Below are 18,402 nucleotides of genomic sequence, written 5' to 3' on the forward strand. Positions count from 1 at the left end.
CGAAGCGAAGCGCGCGGGAACAGCTAGTCTTTCATATTTTTCAATAACATCGTGTAGAATGTAAATTTTATTGTATTTTTATAAGTAAGTATACTTAGTATGCGTAGTAATGCGCTTCGGGGTGTTGATTGATAAAATTCTGTCCTGTTAAATGAAGCCATTTCATTCACAGCGATAACTCCTCAACCTGAGCCACTGCCAGAGCCAGAACCTAAAGCCGAGCCAGAGCCACATCCAGAGCCCAACGCTGAACCAGAACCCTCTGCTGAACCCAAACCAGAGCCCAGTGCAGAACCAGAGCCTAGTGCCGAGCCTAAATCTGAGCCTGAACCTACCGCGGAACCTAAATCTGAGCCTGAACCTACAGCAGAGCCTAAAGCAGAGCCAGAACCTACGGCAGAGCCTAAAGCAGAACCAGAGCCGTCAGCTGAACCAAAACCAGAGCCAGAACCGACAACAACAGAGAGTTCAGAGAATGACAACAGGAACAAGAGAGTGGCGATGCATTCTCTAGACGGAATTGACTTCAAAAATCTAGGCAATGATGTGACGGTCAAGACTAGCGTGTCTTATCAAGTCTCTAAAGGTAAGTTTTTGAAAGTAGTTTTGAAAGATTATACTATATGATATGAAGTTAGTACCAACAATATCTTATATCTTTTATGTACTTATATCTTGACAGATTTTAAGTATATGAAAAAGTATTTATTAACTTGTTTATTTTATGTAATTCATATTTAATTTTGTTTTTCAGGTTTGTTTTGATTATTATCTCTCTTTTAGTCCTTTGCATTCTTATCTGTAGTTTTGTCTGTGATATGTTTCTTTGCAACACTATCTATTTTTATTATGTAGTTTATAGATTTAATCAAATATCCTACTCTTGCTTCCTTTGTCTAATATCAATCTTTAGAACTTCATAGTCTGCCACAATGTAGTATGTAGTATTGCACAACTCTGATCACTTACTTAGATCCTTCAAAACTTCACACGATCTCATTGCGTTGTGTCACAGTTTGTGTGCTATTGTTCTCATTACACTTTAATATCTACAATCTCTGTAGCTCTAGTACAATCTTGGTAAACACTTTCATAGTTTAGTTGCATAATTACTTGCGATGTTTTAATGATTACATGCTACAGACGATTTAGTGACGGCAGCTTCAAATAACGTCGTATCTACCCTCGGGTTGATCACAGAGTCAGAGGAGCAAGCGAGAGTAGTGTATTTGGGTATATATTTATCATTATTTATGATATAATTTTTATATATTATTTTTTGTTTAGTTTCCTATATATAGCTATAAGTATGTAATAGGTACTTAGTATTGATTAGCAAGTTCCTTTGTATATTTACGCTTTTCCTAAAGATTCAATATATATTTGACTTGAAAGTAAAACTAAATGGACGCAAATAAGCTATTTGATCTTCATCCTATCTTATTTTTTCCACCAAAAGTTAGGTTTACAAACTTGCGAGATGCTAATAATGAATTAAAAACTCAGATAATAATCGACCAATTTATCCAAAACAGGTCGAGGAAAACGTGCAGCACCGGAAAGTAATAGTAAGTTTCCTCAAAATAGCTAACAAACAAACACAAAGCACATTAACACAAGCGAAGCTAAATTACAAACCACAGCCTTGGATTGGTTGCAAAAAAACAGCAAAACAACATCAGTAGACACAACAACATTAGTTGCTAAACTAACTTGTAAAAACACACACGAATATGCACAGAAAACACAGTAGTTTACAGAGAATACCTAAGTTATACTATGGCAATGTAATTTATATTTACAGTTACTTGAAAGTATTCTTTGTGGCTAGTGTGTGAACTGTAAATACTATCGCCGCACGCATGGTAAACCTTGTATTTTTACAGATGTTGCGTCTACGGTCTCAGTTAAAAAGCAATATAAAAAGACCACTCCTCAACCCACTCCCGAGCCCACCACCCCTGAGCCAGAACCTAATTCTGAGCCAGAACCCACGGCCGAGCCCAAGGCCGAGCCAGAACCGTCTCCTGAACCTAAGTCTGAGCCTGAACCTAGCCCAGAACCTAAGTCTGAGCCCGAACCTTCCCCTGAACCAAAATCCGAGCCCGAACCAACGGCTGAGCCTAAGTCTGAACCTGAACCTACTTCTGAACCCAATTCCAAGCCTGAACCTAGTCCTGAACCGAAATCAGAACCTTCTCCCGAGCCCAAGTCAGAGCCAGAGCCTCATCCCGAACCTAAATCTGAACCCGAACCTAGTCCGGAACCTAAATCAGAGCCTGAACCTAGCCCCGAACCTAAATCTAAACCACATCCCAGCCCTGAACCTAAATCCGAGCCAGAACCTTCTCCTGAACCAAAGTCCGAACCTGAACCCAGTCCCGAACCTAAATCTGAGCCCGAACCTAGCCCAGAACCTAAATCTGAGCCCGAACCTAGCCCAGAACCTAAATCTGAGCCTGAGCCTAGCCCAGAGCCCAAGTCGGAGCCCGAACCGGGAATGTTGCTAGTCAAGGGACTGAAAGAAAATGAAGGTAAAGCACCGCTTCTGCACAAACCATTCATACATTTGCCGACAAAAATATATTTCATAAACTTTACGTTATTTATGAAATGAATTCTAACGACGTCGAAGAGAGGTTTCCTAAGATCTGTTTTTGTCGTAAAGTGCATGATATAGTTACATTATTTGTATAGCAAAATTGCACGTATGATGTATTATAGAGGATACATTAGACTAGACACAAACAAGGTCAAGTATCTGGTTTACTTTTTGTGATCTTTGGTTAAATAATCTATTATGACTCCTCTATTGATACATACATTATTATACATGGGAAGCGTACTAACTTTCTTGAATGAGCATCATTATGGTATCTAAGGTTTAACTTTGTTTAAATTATGGGCTTTAAGCAAGGTCTAGTTTAGTTTTGTTCCTGTGATTCTGTGTACGTAGGTGGTCTGAAAAGTTTCCGACCTCAACGTGAAGATGGCAGCACACATCAATTAAAGTCAGGGAATGTGACTGTGCATCTTTTGACAGCAACATTTCAAAGTTTCAGCCATTTTTGACGCGTGGTTTTTATTTTACAGTCGTTTGAGTGAGTCAATGTGAGCATTTCTGTGAAAATTGAAAAAATCGAGTATCGAGCTGTTTTAAAATATTGGTTTTTGAAAGGGAATACCCCTACGCTAATCAAAGATGAGTTAGATTCTGTGTACGGGGACTCTTCACCATCATTTACCACTGTAAAATTTTGGGCAGCCGAATTTAAACGTGGCCGTAAGAGCTTCGGAGATGATGAACGTTCGGGACGTCCAAAAACTGTAACTACTGACGATAACATCGCTAAAGTTCACCAAATGGTGTTAGACGACTGCCGAATTAAAGTGAGAGAGATAGCAGAGGCAATGAAAATGTCCAGAAAACGTGTTTATCACATATTAAATCAAGATTTAGGCATGAGAAGGCTGTCCGCGCGTTGGCTGCCGCGTTTGCTAACGTCAGACCAACGACGTGTTCGAATGAACATTTCCAATGCTCTGTTGGCGCAGTTTAGGCGCAATAAATCCGTGTTTTGGCGCCGCCTAATTACTGTTTTACAGGCTATGTAGAAGAATAAAAATAAATTTTAAGAAAAAAAATCTTGTATCTATGTTAGGTCGGAAACTTTTCAGACCACCCACGTAAAAGGTAAGTAATTATAAATGTGTGATTTCTTTACCTGTACCTCCTTCCTTTCCCCATCTGTACCTACAAACTTGTAACTTTTCTGGTTCTCTCTTGAGTTCTCTCTGGTTTTCATCCCGTCTACCATTTAACTGTTCATTGTATTTCATGTTTCCTTTGGTGTGTTGTGTATGTAAATAATTACATTATTACCTACCTGTACCTATCATATTGTCATCTTTACATTTTATTTTCTGTTCCTTGCAATATCTATTCTTCTGTTAATATTAACCCCGTTTCTCAAAGGTTCTACTGTAACATACAAATCACAAATATAATTAATCTTTGAGAAATTTGGGGTAAAACATATTCTATAGGCTACTTAGTTACTAATGCTGCGATTTTTTCAGGATATTACCCAACTCACGAATACAGTCCGAAATACGACTTCAATCCCATGGACTGTACCGACATAGTCATCGGAACGGCCAAGGGCAATTATCACAGGGTGAATGATTATTACACCAGAGACAGGTTAGCACCTAATCAATAACTTCTTAATATTAGACTTTAATCATTTACAAATATGCATCTTTTGAACAATAATGAAATGGAGATTATGGCTCCGTCATGTGTTTCATAAATGTGTAGACCCTTGCTTGTGTTGGGGTCCACCAACTCACATTAAGCCCATGTGGTGGACTAGGCCTAAAACCCTTCCTTAGAAGGAGACCCGTGAACTAGCAGTGGGGACATGATGAATTGTCTACACTGCCTAATTATAATCGGGATTTGTTAAATATGATCAGCACCACTACGTTGGAGTTAAAATGAGTAATGTTTTCAGGTCAACACCTCGCGAAGACACATTCTGGGGCGGTCACAACGATCTCACGGCATCTTCAGGGTATGAAGAAAACGGAGTCACCACCATCATGTTTAGAAAGAAACTCAAGGTAATTATTATACTACAACCCGATAACAGTATCAGCAAACACCTAAAATTCATCTACTTATAATGTTATGTTGTGTTTTCAAATAAATAAAGAAAGCTTTCGTAATTATGGGCAGGTACGTATCGTCTAAATATACATTTCTGATAACTATTCCCGAATCGACAAATATTAGTATTGATAGTTTTGCATATAATTATATTATCGTCCTGAGACCAAGCAGATCCAATTGTAATAATCAAATAGGGATGTAATATTTATATGAAAAGTATGTGTCTCATTTCACTTAATCTCAATGTGACAATATCCTCTATCTAAGTCTTATGTCTGACACATTTTATTTCGTATCTACAATCATCTTATTTTCTAACTTCCCTATCTCTTTCAGTCGACAGAGCCCACGGACCACTCCATCGTCGACGACCTGATGCACGTGATCTGGGCCCGAGGCCAGGAGCCGCATCAGCTAGTTCACTCCCCGCCCGCCGGGATAGAGACTGAGAAGGCCAGCAATAGAGACTTCTACAAGCAGGATGAGCTGAAGTACCACGGCCATGGCGGGCAGAGGGGCGTCGCTAGTATTAACTTCTTTGGTGAGTTTTGTGGATTTATTTTATGTGGTTTCTATTTAGGATATAGGGTTGTGGTTGTGGCCCTCTTTGGGAGAAATGATTGTGATTCTGCAACCGTTAATAATCAATAATCATCATGTATTACAAATTCAAAATTAGCTAGGCTCAGTTTTGTGTTACCAATTATTCCATATAAATTGTATAAGTAGTTCATGTAAGTCACTTTGAAAGGCAGTTGAACAGATATTGTAGCTGGTGGTCTTCGATTGCACAATGCACAATTTTATACTATTATTTATTTATATTACCTACTCTTTTATATGTTCCCACATTTATTTATTTATCAAGTATAACTAATACCAACTCCCCCAACCAATTACAGAAGAAACAACTACCTCAATATCTGGCGGCGTCACCCCACTAGACAACAACAAATGTGGCGGCCAATGGCGGTTCCCAACCAACTGTGACATCAAGAACAACACGTGTGAATACCTCGCCTCGTGGGAGTATCTCGGTTTGAAGCGAGGGAAGGACAGTGTCAAGTTTACCGTCAAGACCAAGCATACCAAGTTCTGGACCGGTATTGGGTTCAGTCAGGACAAGAGAATGGTGAGATATTTTGATAGTTAGGTTGATGCTTTTGTATTGATTTGAAGGATATCTTTCTTGTATTTACTAGATGATTGGAAAGTGAAGTGGTTAGTATAGTACCTAGCTCAGTGAAGTAGACAACTGGACCAACAATACATTAAAGTAAAGTTTTATAGTTACCATATTAACTTCCAACCTTTATGTAGTGTGGTGTGACACAAGGTTACCTGTAGACCTTCCTTGGATAGGTCCATTATTATGAAACATTTGACATTGCTTATCTTGCATAGTTTCACTTTCCACTAACATAGTTAGCGGTATCTTAAGAATGTCTATAACATAGATTAGGTGTTACTTCAAATATAGAAGAGGCTGTGAGTGAATGTTTATACCCATTCAGCGGTCCTATTCCGAGACAATTGCTACATAATTCCTTTTTCATTCTTGCTAATCCCACTCCATATCTTCTCCCCAGTCCCAAACAGACGCGATCATCGGCTGGGTGGACCCGCGCTCCGGCCGTCCCTTCCTCATGGACACCTTCGTCTCAGGATACGCGGCGCCACGAGTTGACAGTCAGCAGGATATTAGCAAAGATACTGGAAGTGTGATAGATGGGGTTACCACGCTGAGCTTCGTGAGGAAGAGGGATACTAAGGATCAAAAGGTGAGTAAATTAAAGTGAAAAAGAGATTTTTGTGTGTTTTGAGGGTTACTGTGTTGCCAACAAGATAACATGCTATTGAAACGGGAAACTAAGGATCAGAAGGTGATTTAAGAAGTGGGATTGGTGTGTATTTTGAGAGTCAATAAAGGGATATCAGTAGAGACACAGGCAGTGTCATTGATGCAGTCACTACGCTGAGCTTTACGAGGAAACGAGATACTAAGGATCGGAAGCTGAGTAAAATAAAGTAACAAAATAAAAAGCGTGTGCAGAATATGAACTTTTTGGTATTGGTCTGTGTTTTGAGGGTTACTAAAAAGATATTAGTAATAGTCCCTTCTTGATGGACACCTTCGTCTCCGGCTACGCGGCGCCTCGAGTGGACTCACAGCAGGATATTAGCAAAGATACGGGCAGTGTGATAGATGGGGTGACTACATTGAGCTTTGTGAGGAAGCGGGATACTAAGGATCAGAAGGTGAGTGAAGAAGGGGTTATTGGGTTCGATTATAAGTAGGTATAGGTAAGTCATTTTGGTTTAATTAAGATCATCGTCTAAGAAAATAGAGGTGGTTGCTTGTTGGTGTGTGTTTTGAGAACTTTGATTACTCTAAGTTTAACGGTAACCTAACTTCTTATGTATTAGAAAATCCAAAAGTTGTCGCTGATTTTACGCAGAAAATGTGTCCAGACTATTCGACCAAGATTGAAATTATTAATTTACTAATTTCTTGACAATTATCTCGATTACCTGTTCACTTTTGTGAAATAAAATACCCTCAAGAATTCTGTTCTAACATCATGTTACTGTCAAGTCACCTCTTTGCAATGACCAACTTTCCACCCTTTGCCACACACACAACAACTATTATTTACTTCCTCCATCTTCTCTCCACAGGACCTAGCGTTCACGGACGAGCAATGTCTCTACATGATGTTCATAGTGCAGGGCGGCGCGTTCGATGCCGTCAACAAGCGCACCAGCAAGCATTTACAGACGCCTATTGTTACTGAAGAGAGGGTGTGCATCAAGGCTTGTGGACCGGGTGAGTTGTGGGGGTTTATGTTCTGCTGGCTGTTCTCGTGAGCCTTTAAAAGTTTTCCCGTGGGAATACCGGGATATAAAGTAGTAAATATGTGGCTCTCACAAAGAATCATAACTAATACAAATATCATAAACCACAAACCACTTTTTATCGAAACCGGAACGGAAACCCAGCTGAGTAAACCTATCGAGTTATTAAACTCTCTTTCTCTCTTCATTCCCGGTACTCCTCCGAGGAGTCTGGGGCTGACTTCAGGCTTCCATCCGTTATTAAAAAAGGGTTAAAAATCATAATAGGCAGCTCTTTCTCTGGAAATTTCTCTGGATGTACTATTGTACTATTTATTTTATTTTCTATGTTTTATCTGTTTGTGGAAACTAAAGAGTAGGTATCTTATCTTATCTTTTGCTCCAATATCTCTACTATTACTTACTTAACTTACCCCCTATCCCCTCTCTCCAGTCAAATTATCAATCTATTTTACTAATTATTACGGTATTACGATCTACTTATCCAAATTTCGGTTGCCTTCGTTTTAACAAAATGCCCTTTCTTTAAACTCTGTTCACACTTCAACAACCCAACATTTATTTATTTAATAACTTAAAACCTTTCATTACAGCTACTCCAATGCGATAGGCAAGCAAACAGTTTTTAGTTAAAATTAAACCTTATATCTTATTATTTATAACATAACATCTTACCCCCTATCCCTGTCCACAGAGCCAACAGACGAGGAGCTGTCCACAGAGCCCGAGGTGCCGGGGCTCGCGTCCTACTCCGTGCTCATCCGCATCACCGGCCTCGCCGACAGCTTCAAGCCGCCCGCACCAGGTATACTTACTCATCATTATAGACATAGATACTTACTTATACTCATGGAAGTAGAAAAAAAGTCGGAAGGAATATCGCTAACTAAAAACTGAAGCACCTACACACCCCAACATCTCCACAAAGCTAACAGGTATCATCATCATTATAGAAATAGATACTTATACTGCGTTCGTTATTACTTGGCACAAAAGATAACAATCTTCAAGCCCGCACCAGGTAGCAACAAGTCCAAAAACAAAATCAGAATTTAAAAATTCACAATATGTAGGTTTCGGCTTAGCCCTTTTTGCAACACCTGTAGAAATGGATACTTATACTGCATTCATTCTTACTTGGCACAAAAGGTAAATAATCTTCAAACCCCCCATAGCAGGTATAATAACATCACATATACACATACGCTCACGACTTTAATCCCTGAAGGGGTAGGTAGTCAGACGTGACTCCCTTGCGAGTCATCCGCTATTCGCTGCGCGCTGTACATTTGTACTCACATGATAGGTCGCGCGCCGAATCGCCGTTTTCGAGTACAAGGTACTTAGGGTACACATCAAGAATGTAGATGTGCAGGTTTCCTCACGATGTTTTTCTTTTCTTTACCGTAACAGTGATGGTCAGTCGAGTCATGCTCAGCCGGGGATCAAACCCGGGACCTTCGGCATAGCAGTCGGGGCCACTAATCACTACACCATTCGGTCGTCATCGGTATATAATAAGAGCCCTTTTTTTCCCGAATGGGAAGTAGTTTGTAGTACTCATTTTAGTAATCATTTTACGACGAATGTTTTCTTTCTTTCTTTCAGGGAGCAAGGAGTTTGATGAACTGAGTCAGACTGTTGTCAGCAATATTGCCAAGGAGTTGCGCACGAAGCCTGGCTATTACGATCTGAAGGTCGACGGGTTTATACAGTGAGTGTTTTTGTGGTTTTGTTGTGAATTGTCATTGATTTTATCATCATCTTCATTGTTATCATCATCTTTTTCATCATCATCAGTCAACGTCAAAACCTCGTCAGCAATACTTAAAATCAGTTCATGACCCTGCTTTTGAATGGTTTTTATATGGTTGTCTCCCTGTGAAGAATTTCATCATTATCATCAGCTGATCATCCAGTGCAAAGCAAAAGCATCTCAAAAGAATGCCAAAGAACTCTGTTCTCAGCTTTCCTCATCCATAAAACCTCAACTAAATCAACTCAAATCATCTTACAGAAACGAAACCAAAGCCATCATAGCAGAGATGACCCTCAAAGCGATAGAATCAAACATGATCGAGGGATCCAGCGCGCGATCGCTCGACAAGTCGCTGGACTCACTCGACCAGTCCGTGGATCAGTCGGCAGATAACGCAACAATGGCCGATGCTGGTATGAAGAGATGGCAGAGAGCTGTCAAAGATACGCTCGCTTTAGGCAGAGTTGGGAATCTGAATGTTGATCCTGATTTCTTGGTTTTCGAGCCTCAGAGTTGTGAGTATTTAGTCCAAATTTACACTTTAGTCGAAAAAAATATACTGAAATATCCTATCAACTGAAAGTCAATGTATCGTATGCATTAAAATCTATATTCGTGCATAAACATAAACTATCCAAAACCCTCAAAATTTTGCTGCTTAGTTGGATTAAGAGAATTCAAGCAGGCAAGCCTTTATATCTTTTTTTATACTACAACCTTAAAAATATACCTACTTCACCCTTATTGTCAATCAAGCTATCTTCTTTCATCAGTACCAAACCTGCATATACTTTAATCTATCCTTTCCATTCCCCAGTGATATCATCCCGCCCAGTCGACCCGCCGGCCGGCAATGCTAGAACATTCTTCGGCCTCGCCGAGACGAAGCTATACATCGTGGTGGGCTGTGTCTGTGCACTTATAGTGGTGGCTCTGATACAAGCTGTGTGTACTGTTAGCCGCGGCCGAGCGAATAGAGGAAAGGTAAGCCTAAGCTCTTACTGTGCTATGTGATCCTGGTACTTTTTGGAGATATCATGTGGTGTTTTTCTTAGGAATGGTTCTTCAGATTGCTAGCCTCTTGTTCTGGTATGTAGTCCTGGTAATTTTTGCTGTATAACTTAGTGTTTTGTGTTCTTTAAAGAGGGTTGTTATACGTTTGACATGTGTAACTGTGTGTCTGTAGCTATGTAACAATGACAAGTATGAAGCTATACATCGTGGTGGGCTGCGTTTGCGCACTGATAGTGATGGCTCTGATACAAGCTGTGTATACTGTGAGCCGCGGCCGAGCGAATAGGGGGACGGAAGGTATGTAAGCTAGCTCTTACTGTGCTATGTGATCCTGGTACTTTTAGCTGCAATAATGTAGTAGAAAATTAAGGAGTGGTTAATTGCAGACATGGTTTGTTATGCAATCCTGGTAACTAGTTTTCCCTGTGAAATTGAGGTGGTTTGAACTAGTTTGAAGTATTTTCAATGACATGAAAGCTGGCTAGGACAATGAACCGATTTGAATGTGGTTGTGTGTTTTAAACATGTTTGATAATCATACCTGATCTTTAATCACGTATTTCCCTTCTTCCCCAGGACCAACTGATCCCCAACTCAGCGTGGAAAGACTACTCCAGCTCAAACACAAACTACGCCTTCGAACCATTCGAGAACGACGACAAATACAACAGTACCGTATCCACGGCTCCACTCAGAGACAGACCCAACACCGCCCCCTTACGACCCACCAACCCGCCCCCCCCTCGCCCGTCCAGCGCGGGGAAACAAAATGGCGGCAAGGGAAAACAAAATGGCGGACAGAAAATGGCACCAAACGGCCACGGGACCACGGGACGGCCGAGGAATGGACATGGCAATATGAATAGCCATCCCAACCCGCATCAGGCTCAGAATGTTCCTCAGAATATGCACCATCAGAACGGGCATCAGAATAATTATTATAATGAGACGCGGTCGCTGCAACGGCCGCGAGGACAGTATGGGTAAGTTATTATTATGTTATGCTTACCTAACACCTACATAAGTTAACTGGCCTTTATACAGTAGATTTAAGAGATTTCATCCAGTATAACAAGGTTCCTTAAAAAAAAACTAATCGTAAGATAATGTAAACAAAAGATAGCGATAAAAACGTCAGCCCATTCATTACTTCAATGCCTAACCAAACACAAACAGTAGGGCGAGCACAGGATTCGATACTAATTTTCGATACTACACAAACATATGGAAAAATAACAGTGACGTTCATTCACCTATCGAATATGGTATCGAAAGCGTATAGATTCGAAATTCATTCACCTATCGACTATGGTATCGAAAGCGTATAGATTCGAAAGTCTTTGCCCATATAAATTTGACATTTTAGCGATTACGAACCCAATTTGACGCATAGATTCGAACGAAATTTTATCGCTAGCGTTTTTGTTTGAATCTATACGTCAAATTGGTTTCACAATCACAAACGTCCATATTTGTTCATAATACGATATAAAATTAAAACAACCTTTAAAAATAATTGATAGAATTATTTTAATTTCACTTTGTTTATTTATTTAATTAAATAATATTAAATAGTAGCACTTATTTCAACAATATTTTCATAATAAAAACAAAAAAAAATGCGAAATTTAGGATATAATAAGGTTAAGACAGCAGTTTCTAAACGAACCTTCGAATCTCCTAGCCAACGCTAGCATTCAATGCTATCGATTTCGACTGTAGATTCGAATTAGGTATCGCATAGATTCAACGATACGCAACGTTAACGGCACTGAGCAAATAAACTACGTTAAGAGACGGGACTGCCATACACTGGCATGAACTACGAACGAACGAATGAACATGCGCTGGCAATCAGTACCACCATGACAGAAATTATGACAGTGACAGCTTCTGTCAGGAAACACTGCTGCCAACATGAAAACAAATAATAGTGCTGCTTACACGGTCCCAAATTTATCGATATCGATAAATGGAAAAAAACCGCCTAAAATATATTTTTGACTGAGACATGAGTTTTTAATTTTATGAATTTAAAAGCTATATTTATAATAAATGACAACGATTGATTTCAAACCATTTATTTACATTTATTATACAGAAAAATATATTACTTAGAAGCACCATGTTGTTGCCCTTTTTTTATTTTGTCTGCTAGTGGGTCTTCTAGTTCTGCGAACAATGTATTCTTAACTCGACACTCATTTCGAATTAACAAAAGGCTCAAACGTCTTAAAAATTGTTCGGCCATCTTGTTCTGATGCACATCCATGTTAAGTTTGTACCAGCAAACATGATTGTAATTGCATACTGGCATATGTTTTTTTCGTAGGTATATCTGAGACTTCACTTGCAGATCGAATTGTTTGGTAGCAGTATCAACTGCATCGCAAAGTTGAATACTGGGGTATGTGAGTGATATCTTTTCTGCCCACCATTCTTTTAAAGCTATATAATTATATATAGAGTTTGGTTTCAGGTTATCCACCTTCATTGCATTAATGCATTCTTGACACTTTACGTCTTTTAGCAGGACTTTGGCTAAATACCCGCTGACATAAACAGTGGGTTGTTTGTCAAAATTCTTAAATATTTTCTCCATTTCCTCTATTTCACAATCAAAATCTTCTGGAAGATGTAATTCAGGAAAATCAGTGTTCACAGTTGACTCGACAACAGTTTTTTTCCGTTGTTCAACACCAGTGGCCTTTTTATCTTTTTTTAAAAAGACAATATCGTGAAAGTCGAACAATATTTCATTATCATCTTGCTCGCAGTCCGAACCTCTACTTACAGGTGTGCTGAGGCGGGTGAGTATGGATGACTTCAATGCCGAGGTAAAATGGTCTGCCTTTGATGACCCTGGAAGTTGAAGATAGATAAAAAACCAGTTATAGTAACAATTAATTAACACTTCATGAAAATAATAGTGTACCTAACTACTATTCTATTCTATTCTCTGAGGAGTTGTAACTACCAGCACCTAGCCCTCTCGAGTGGTGTGGTGCATATCCCCAATGACTAAACTGCCTTTCCAAGCTTGGACTATTTCCCACCACGGTGGTCCACCCACTGTGGGTTGGTGGGTTCACATATCTAAAGGGACTAAATATGATGTAGGTTTCCTCACAATGTTTACCTTGGGATATCAAAATAAGTAACAAGTTTTACTATGGATATAAAACCAGTGACCACTTCAACATCACCAACCGCCGGTTAATTCTATTGTCAAGTTAGCGTTATGGTTAACACATTTGTAAATAATCTCTGACAGATTAATTATGAGCATAGATAACTGGGTAAGTACAAATAATAGTCTTACCAAAAATGTGTAGTGGGAATCCCGTCAAAATCTCCTCTGACAATGGTTTTACAGTAATTAGTAAAGATGGAATAGCATTTCTTCTCAGTTGGGTCTTTTTCTTCTTGAAGTCAGATGGTCGAAAATGTTTCCCACAAATATATTTGTTTCCGTGCAGCTTTTCTATGGGCACGTAGGCTAAATCTTCTTTGCCAGTAACTTGGACCCATTTTTTACACCTGTTTTTATAAATACCCAATTATTAATTTATTAAGTAACGTTTCACTTACATTATCTATTTATTGCAGTTAAATTTCAGACTCCTACACAATGCTAGCATGGTACATTATCTGACGGCACTGAATTGAATATCGATAGGTACCCACATACTAATGAGGTACAGCACTAATGTTTTGTATGGGACCAAGTTAATTTACATGATATTTCTATGAAATCAAAAACAACTGATATGTTCCGTGTCTCCAATAGAATAACAATAGATTTTATTACTTACCTTTCTTCATCCAATGGAAATTTGGCCATAAATGTTCGCTTTTGATCGAAAACACGACCGGCTTTCAAGCCACAAATCTCACACACTTTGAAATGCATTGTTTTACATCACACACTTTAACCTTGCTAAACGTCTCGTCTTAATGTTTTGCAAATTAGTTATATTTCACCTCCAGTAAACTAAGTTGCACAATATTAAAGAAATTCAGCAAAAAGTAACTAACGAACGAAATACGAAATGTTGCTATGTCACTGTCAGACACTCAAGTGTCACGAGATACGAGATGTTAGAGCGAGACAGATATAGCCGCCATAAGCGGCAGCGCACGTTTCATACATATTTTTTGCCAAGGATAGTTGCGCCAGACTGGTTAACGGAGGATCGAAACTTGTGCTCGGGCAACAGGCTGTAAAAGGCAAGCACCCTCTTTCATTCATCCGACCCACCCCTTTGTATTCGGAATTGCTACGTGGAAATGTACGCCTTATTTCGTCCGCATTAGACATGACCGTGTGGCCTAATGGATAAGGCGTCGGACTTCGGATCCGAAGATTGCAGGTTCGAGTCCTGTCACGGTCGAAATATTCTTTTGATATTTTTATTTTATATATAGTTTGGACTACTTTGGACGACATTATTTTTGGTTTAATAAAAAAAACTTATGTAGGTAATTTAAAAAAAAAGTTTAGTTTACTTATTTTTTCTTCCTTGATAAAAGTTGAGTGGGTACTGGGTAGGCACTAGGCATGTTGTCATATGTACCTCACAATAATCAACTATATCCCATACCACAGGGAAAGACATCTGACAACCCTTATTACATTCGAATAAGGGTAGTTTTTGTTTGTATCAAATTTCTTTCCCCGTGGAATGGGCCATAAATAATGTTAGTGACTGTTCATCTTCATCAGCCCCAACTATCGTAGTTTATGTTTGTGTACTATCAAAACCTATACTGAGCACGCTCCATTACTCCTGTGACGATGGGAGAATAGGGCTATTCTACTATTCTTGGGTGACCATAACCACACTATTACATTTTAGTTGACTTTCGTCAAAAATGTATTCATTTTACGACAAAAAAAAAGTTTTCTTTCTTTCTAAAATATGTTTGCGCTGCATTTACCTGTTCGTGAACTCGTTTACCCCACGGGTCATCAAAATAATACCTAATTTATTTGTTTGTATTGTTTGTTCTGTATTAAGTATTCTCGTTATTTTGTTATTGTTTCTTTTTCTGTCTTATTATTCTGTCCCAGTGTGTCGAATAAATGTATCTTTCTTTCTTCTTTCTAATTTTTAATACCTTTCCAGCTACGTGGGCCAAGGTCCCCGAGCCACCTACTCGCTGCCGCGCGGCGCGCGCGGGCCGGACGGCGCGCAGCCAGACTTCTACTTCATGCCGAGCCAGAGGAAGTACGAAGGTGAAGTAGTCAGGGTCTATGTGGATTATAGGGATAGGGAGTAGTGGGAGATAGGGAGTAGAGGGAGAGAGAGGGAGAAAGGGATGAAAAGAGTAGGTAGAAGACTGTAGGTATAGATTAAGAAGAAGATAACGGTAAGAATAGCGTGGCATGATGCTATTGGGATAGGGATAAGGGATAAGTGGGAGATAGAAGAAGAAGGGAGAGATAGACGCAGAAAGTGTTGGAAACAGGATAATATGATTTTATGGGATGTAGCCAGACTTCTACTTCATGCTGAGCCAGAGGAAGTACGAAGGTAAAGTAGTCAGGATCTATGTGGACTATAGGGATAGGGAGTAGTGGGAGAGAGAGGGATGAAAGTAGTTGGGAGAAGACTATAGGTATAGATTAAGGAGAGGATAATGGTAAGAATAGTGTGGGATGATGGCTTTTGGCATAGGGAGTAATGGGAGATAAAGGGAGAAAGATTAAGATAGACGCAGAAAGGGGAAACAGGATAATATAATTTTATGGGATGTAGCCTGACTTCTACTTCATGCCGAGGGAAAGAGGGATGAAAGAGTAGGGAGAGGACTATATGTATAGATTAAGAGGAAAGTGAATGGTACGAATTAGTGTAAGGAGAAGGCTATTGGTATAGGGATAGGTGGGAGATAAAGAGAAAAAGATTAAGATAGACGCAGAAAGTGTTAAGAGAATAATAGAATCTTATAGGATGTTAGCCTGAGTTCTACCTCATTCCGAGCCAGAGGAAGTATGAAGGTGAAGTAGTCAGGGTTTACGTGAATTATAGGGATAGGGAGTATTGGGAGATGGGGTAGGGTGGGAGAAGAGATGTAGATTAGTAGAGGGAGATATTGTGATTTTAAACCGCAAAAGGGGTTGACATTCTGGCCCCAATGAATGATTGACGATTGAATTATATGTTGATGATAGGCATGATCATTTGGATAAATGGAAGGGGTTTTGACCATATGTGCAATAATATTTTAATTAAGTTTATAAAATTAAAATTTTTGGTATCTTGTGATGTACTAACTGATAATTAATTTGAATAAACATCACAAAATAGTTCAAAGATTTATCATAAATGTCACAAAGTAAAGGTAACGTAGGCTAAAATGGGATAGTTTACTTAGTTAATATTTAAGTTTAAAAGAAAATAGTTCAAAATGTGCCAGTAACAGAAAGATAATTACTTAATTTGGAATAGTGATGCCTAGATATAAGCAGTGCATTGTAAATAAAGTTAAAATTAAATTGGGGATAATTACTTTGAGATTGATTAATTTGATTTATACTCATAGGTTGTGTAGAGAAGTTTATCGAATTAGGTAGGTTTCTAAAATTATTAAGGATTTCAGTGTTTAAATAAGTCTACAGCTACACACAAAGTGTTAAAATCCTAGGTAATTTTTGGGGTTTCCCTTTCATTTCAAATGATATCTTATATCATTTAACGACCCCACTACGCTGTTAACACTTTGTATGTAGTAGGTTAATTAATAGTTTTAGTATAAATCATAAATATATTATCATGTAAGGGACGCTCAAAGCTTTGCCTGCTAAAATGCTTACTTAAATCCGCTTTTATGCACTAATAACTATTTTAATATGCACAATGCCTTTTTTACAAAACATACAAGCATGTTCGACTTTGACTCACTTTTGTTATTTAAATACGGTATGATTTATAATAATTATTTGAGTATGACACACTTATCTGGCTATGAGTTCTAGATTGGTTGGTTACCTAGGTACCCTATTACTTCTCACAGTATATAATTAGTGCATAATTTATACAATTGGCTTGGTTTCTGTGGCATGCTCTGACCGTCCTAACTTCTGCTTTTTGTAGTTTAGTTCTCTAATTTAATTAAGAAATAATACAGTTTGTTAAACTTTCTAACACATATTTTTACTTTAAAAGAGTTTTCCAAGTTCTGTTAACATTATTCAAATATCAAATTGTTATTGATGAATTAAATTTGCAACAATTTATCGTGATAGTAATATTAATGAATTGCGGTTGCCGACGAATTTTTCATATACTACATTCTATATTTTTAATGAAAGCAGCTTAACAAATGATTTGACTGGATTAGAAAGGATAATGGGAGAGACGTTACGTCCAAACAGACAATGATTTTGTGTTCTTGAAAATAATTTTGTACTTAAATGAATTTATATGAATAAAAGATGTTGATTATGTCATACAGAATCTATCCTTACATCACCTCTAACTCTAAACCTAATGGATGTTTGAGGTAATGACCATTTTCTAGTTGGGTTGGGTGTTGGCAGCTTTTAAAGTAATAATTATGTGATTTTTTTATAGTGGTGATTGGAAAAATATGTCGGTACCTACTATAAGTGTTTTTTATACAATTTTCTAAACCAATTTATTGATATTGTAAACACATAATTATTGAAGTAGCTAGAATCGGTTTGGGATGGAATTTATAATGTTTTATGTTACGTTGCTTTGTTTTTTTTATTTATACATCTCCTGTACAAACACTAATATTATTTATTTTAATTTTGCAGATTTTTGAACGAGAATTCGATAGCAAGATAATTCATTTTTAAATTATTAGTTACCAACGAAAAATGTCACAAATTTAATATTTTTTTGTTTACTTCTTTAATATTATTTTATGATTTCCAAACAGATCTAGTCCTTTGTCACAGTTTTAATACTAAGTTATATTTTTTTCACAGTTTATGTAAAAAATTACATCAAATTCTATTTATATGCCTTGCTTTGCTGAGACAGAATGTAAATAAAGCCAATATATTTTAGAATGTAAATAGCTTTTTGATTTTATGTATATTTTGCGAAAGTAATTAAGTGAT

General features: G+C 38.2%; 2 protein-coding genes and 1 non-coding gene across 3 annotated transcripts in view; 2 read left to right on the forward strand and 1 right to left on the reverse strand.

The window, feature by feature from the left end:
* LOC105389162 overlaps positions 1 to 15,623 on the forward strand; it is a 60,121-nt gene extending 44,498 nt beyond the window's left edge. Inside the window, exons 10-24 of the mRNA XM_048631266.1 lie at positions 229 to 586; positions 1,536 to 1,568; positions 1,887 to 2,534; positions 4,081 to 4,204; positions 4,518 to 4,626; positions 5,012 to 5,216; positions 5,578 to 5,807; positions 6,265 to 6,456; positions 7,355 to 7,502; positions 8,226 to 8,336; positions 9,140 to 9,245; positions 9,549 to 9,805; positions 10,108 to 10,274; positions 10,881 to 11,287; positions 15,434 to 15,623. Of these exons, the coding sequence (XP_048487223.1) occupies positions 229 to 586; positions 1,536 to 1,568; positions 1,887 to 2,534; positions 4,081 to 4,204; positions 4,518 to 4,626; positions 5,012 to 5,216; positions 5,578 to 5,807; positions 6,265 to 6,456; positions 7,355 to 7,502; positions 8,226 to 8,336; positions 9,140 to 9,245; positions 9,549 to 9,805; positions 10,108 to 10,274; positions 10,881 to 11,287; positions 15,434 to 15,587 (3,249 nt within the window). The 3' untranslated portion in view covers positions 15,588 to 15,623. The remainder of the gene's footprint in view (positions 1 to 228; positions 587 to 1,535; positions 1,569 to 1,886; positions 2,535 to 4,080; positions 4,205 to 4,517; positions 4,627 to 5,011; positions 5,217 to 5,577; positions 5,808 to 6,264; positions 6,457 to 7,354; positions 7,503 to 8,225; positions 8,337 to 9,139; positions 9,246 to 9,548; positions 9,806 to 10,107; positions 10,275 to 10,880; positions 11,288 to 15,433) is intronic.
* LOC119692442 lies at positions 12,399 to 14,479 on the reverse strand. The gene is made up of 4 exons (XM_048631265.1): positions 14,120 to 14,479; positions 13,627 to 13,844; positions 13,099 to 13,166; positions 12,399 to 12,476 (listed from the first exon to the last, which is right to left on the reverse strand). The coding sequence occupies exons 1-4, from the start codon at positions 14,215 to 14,217 to the stop codon at positions 12,471 to 12,473; spliced, it is 390 nt and encodes a 129-aa protein (XP_048487222.1). The 5' UTR covers positions 14,218 to 14,479; the 3' UTR covers positions 12,399 to 12,470.
* Positions 14,626 to 14,698, forward strand: Trnar-ucg. The gene has a single exon. It is a non-coding gene; the product is annotated as a tRNA-Arg (tRNA).
* Positions 15,624 to 18,402: the final 2,779 nt, after the last annotated feature.

Source organism: Plutella xylostella, chromosome 28 (assembly GCF_932276165.1).
Source record: "Plutella xylostella chromosome 28, ilPluXylo3.1, whole genome shotgun sequence".
NCBI lineage: Eukaryota > Metazoa > Arthropoda > Insecta > Lepidoptera > Plutellidae > Plutella > Plutella xylostella.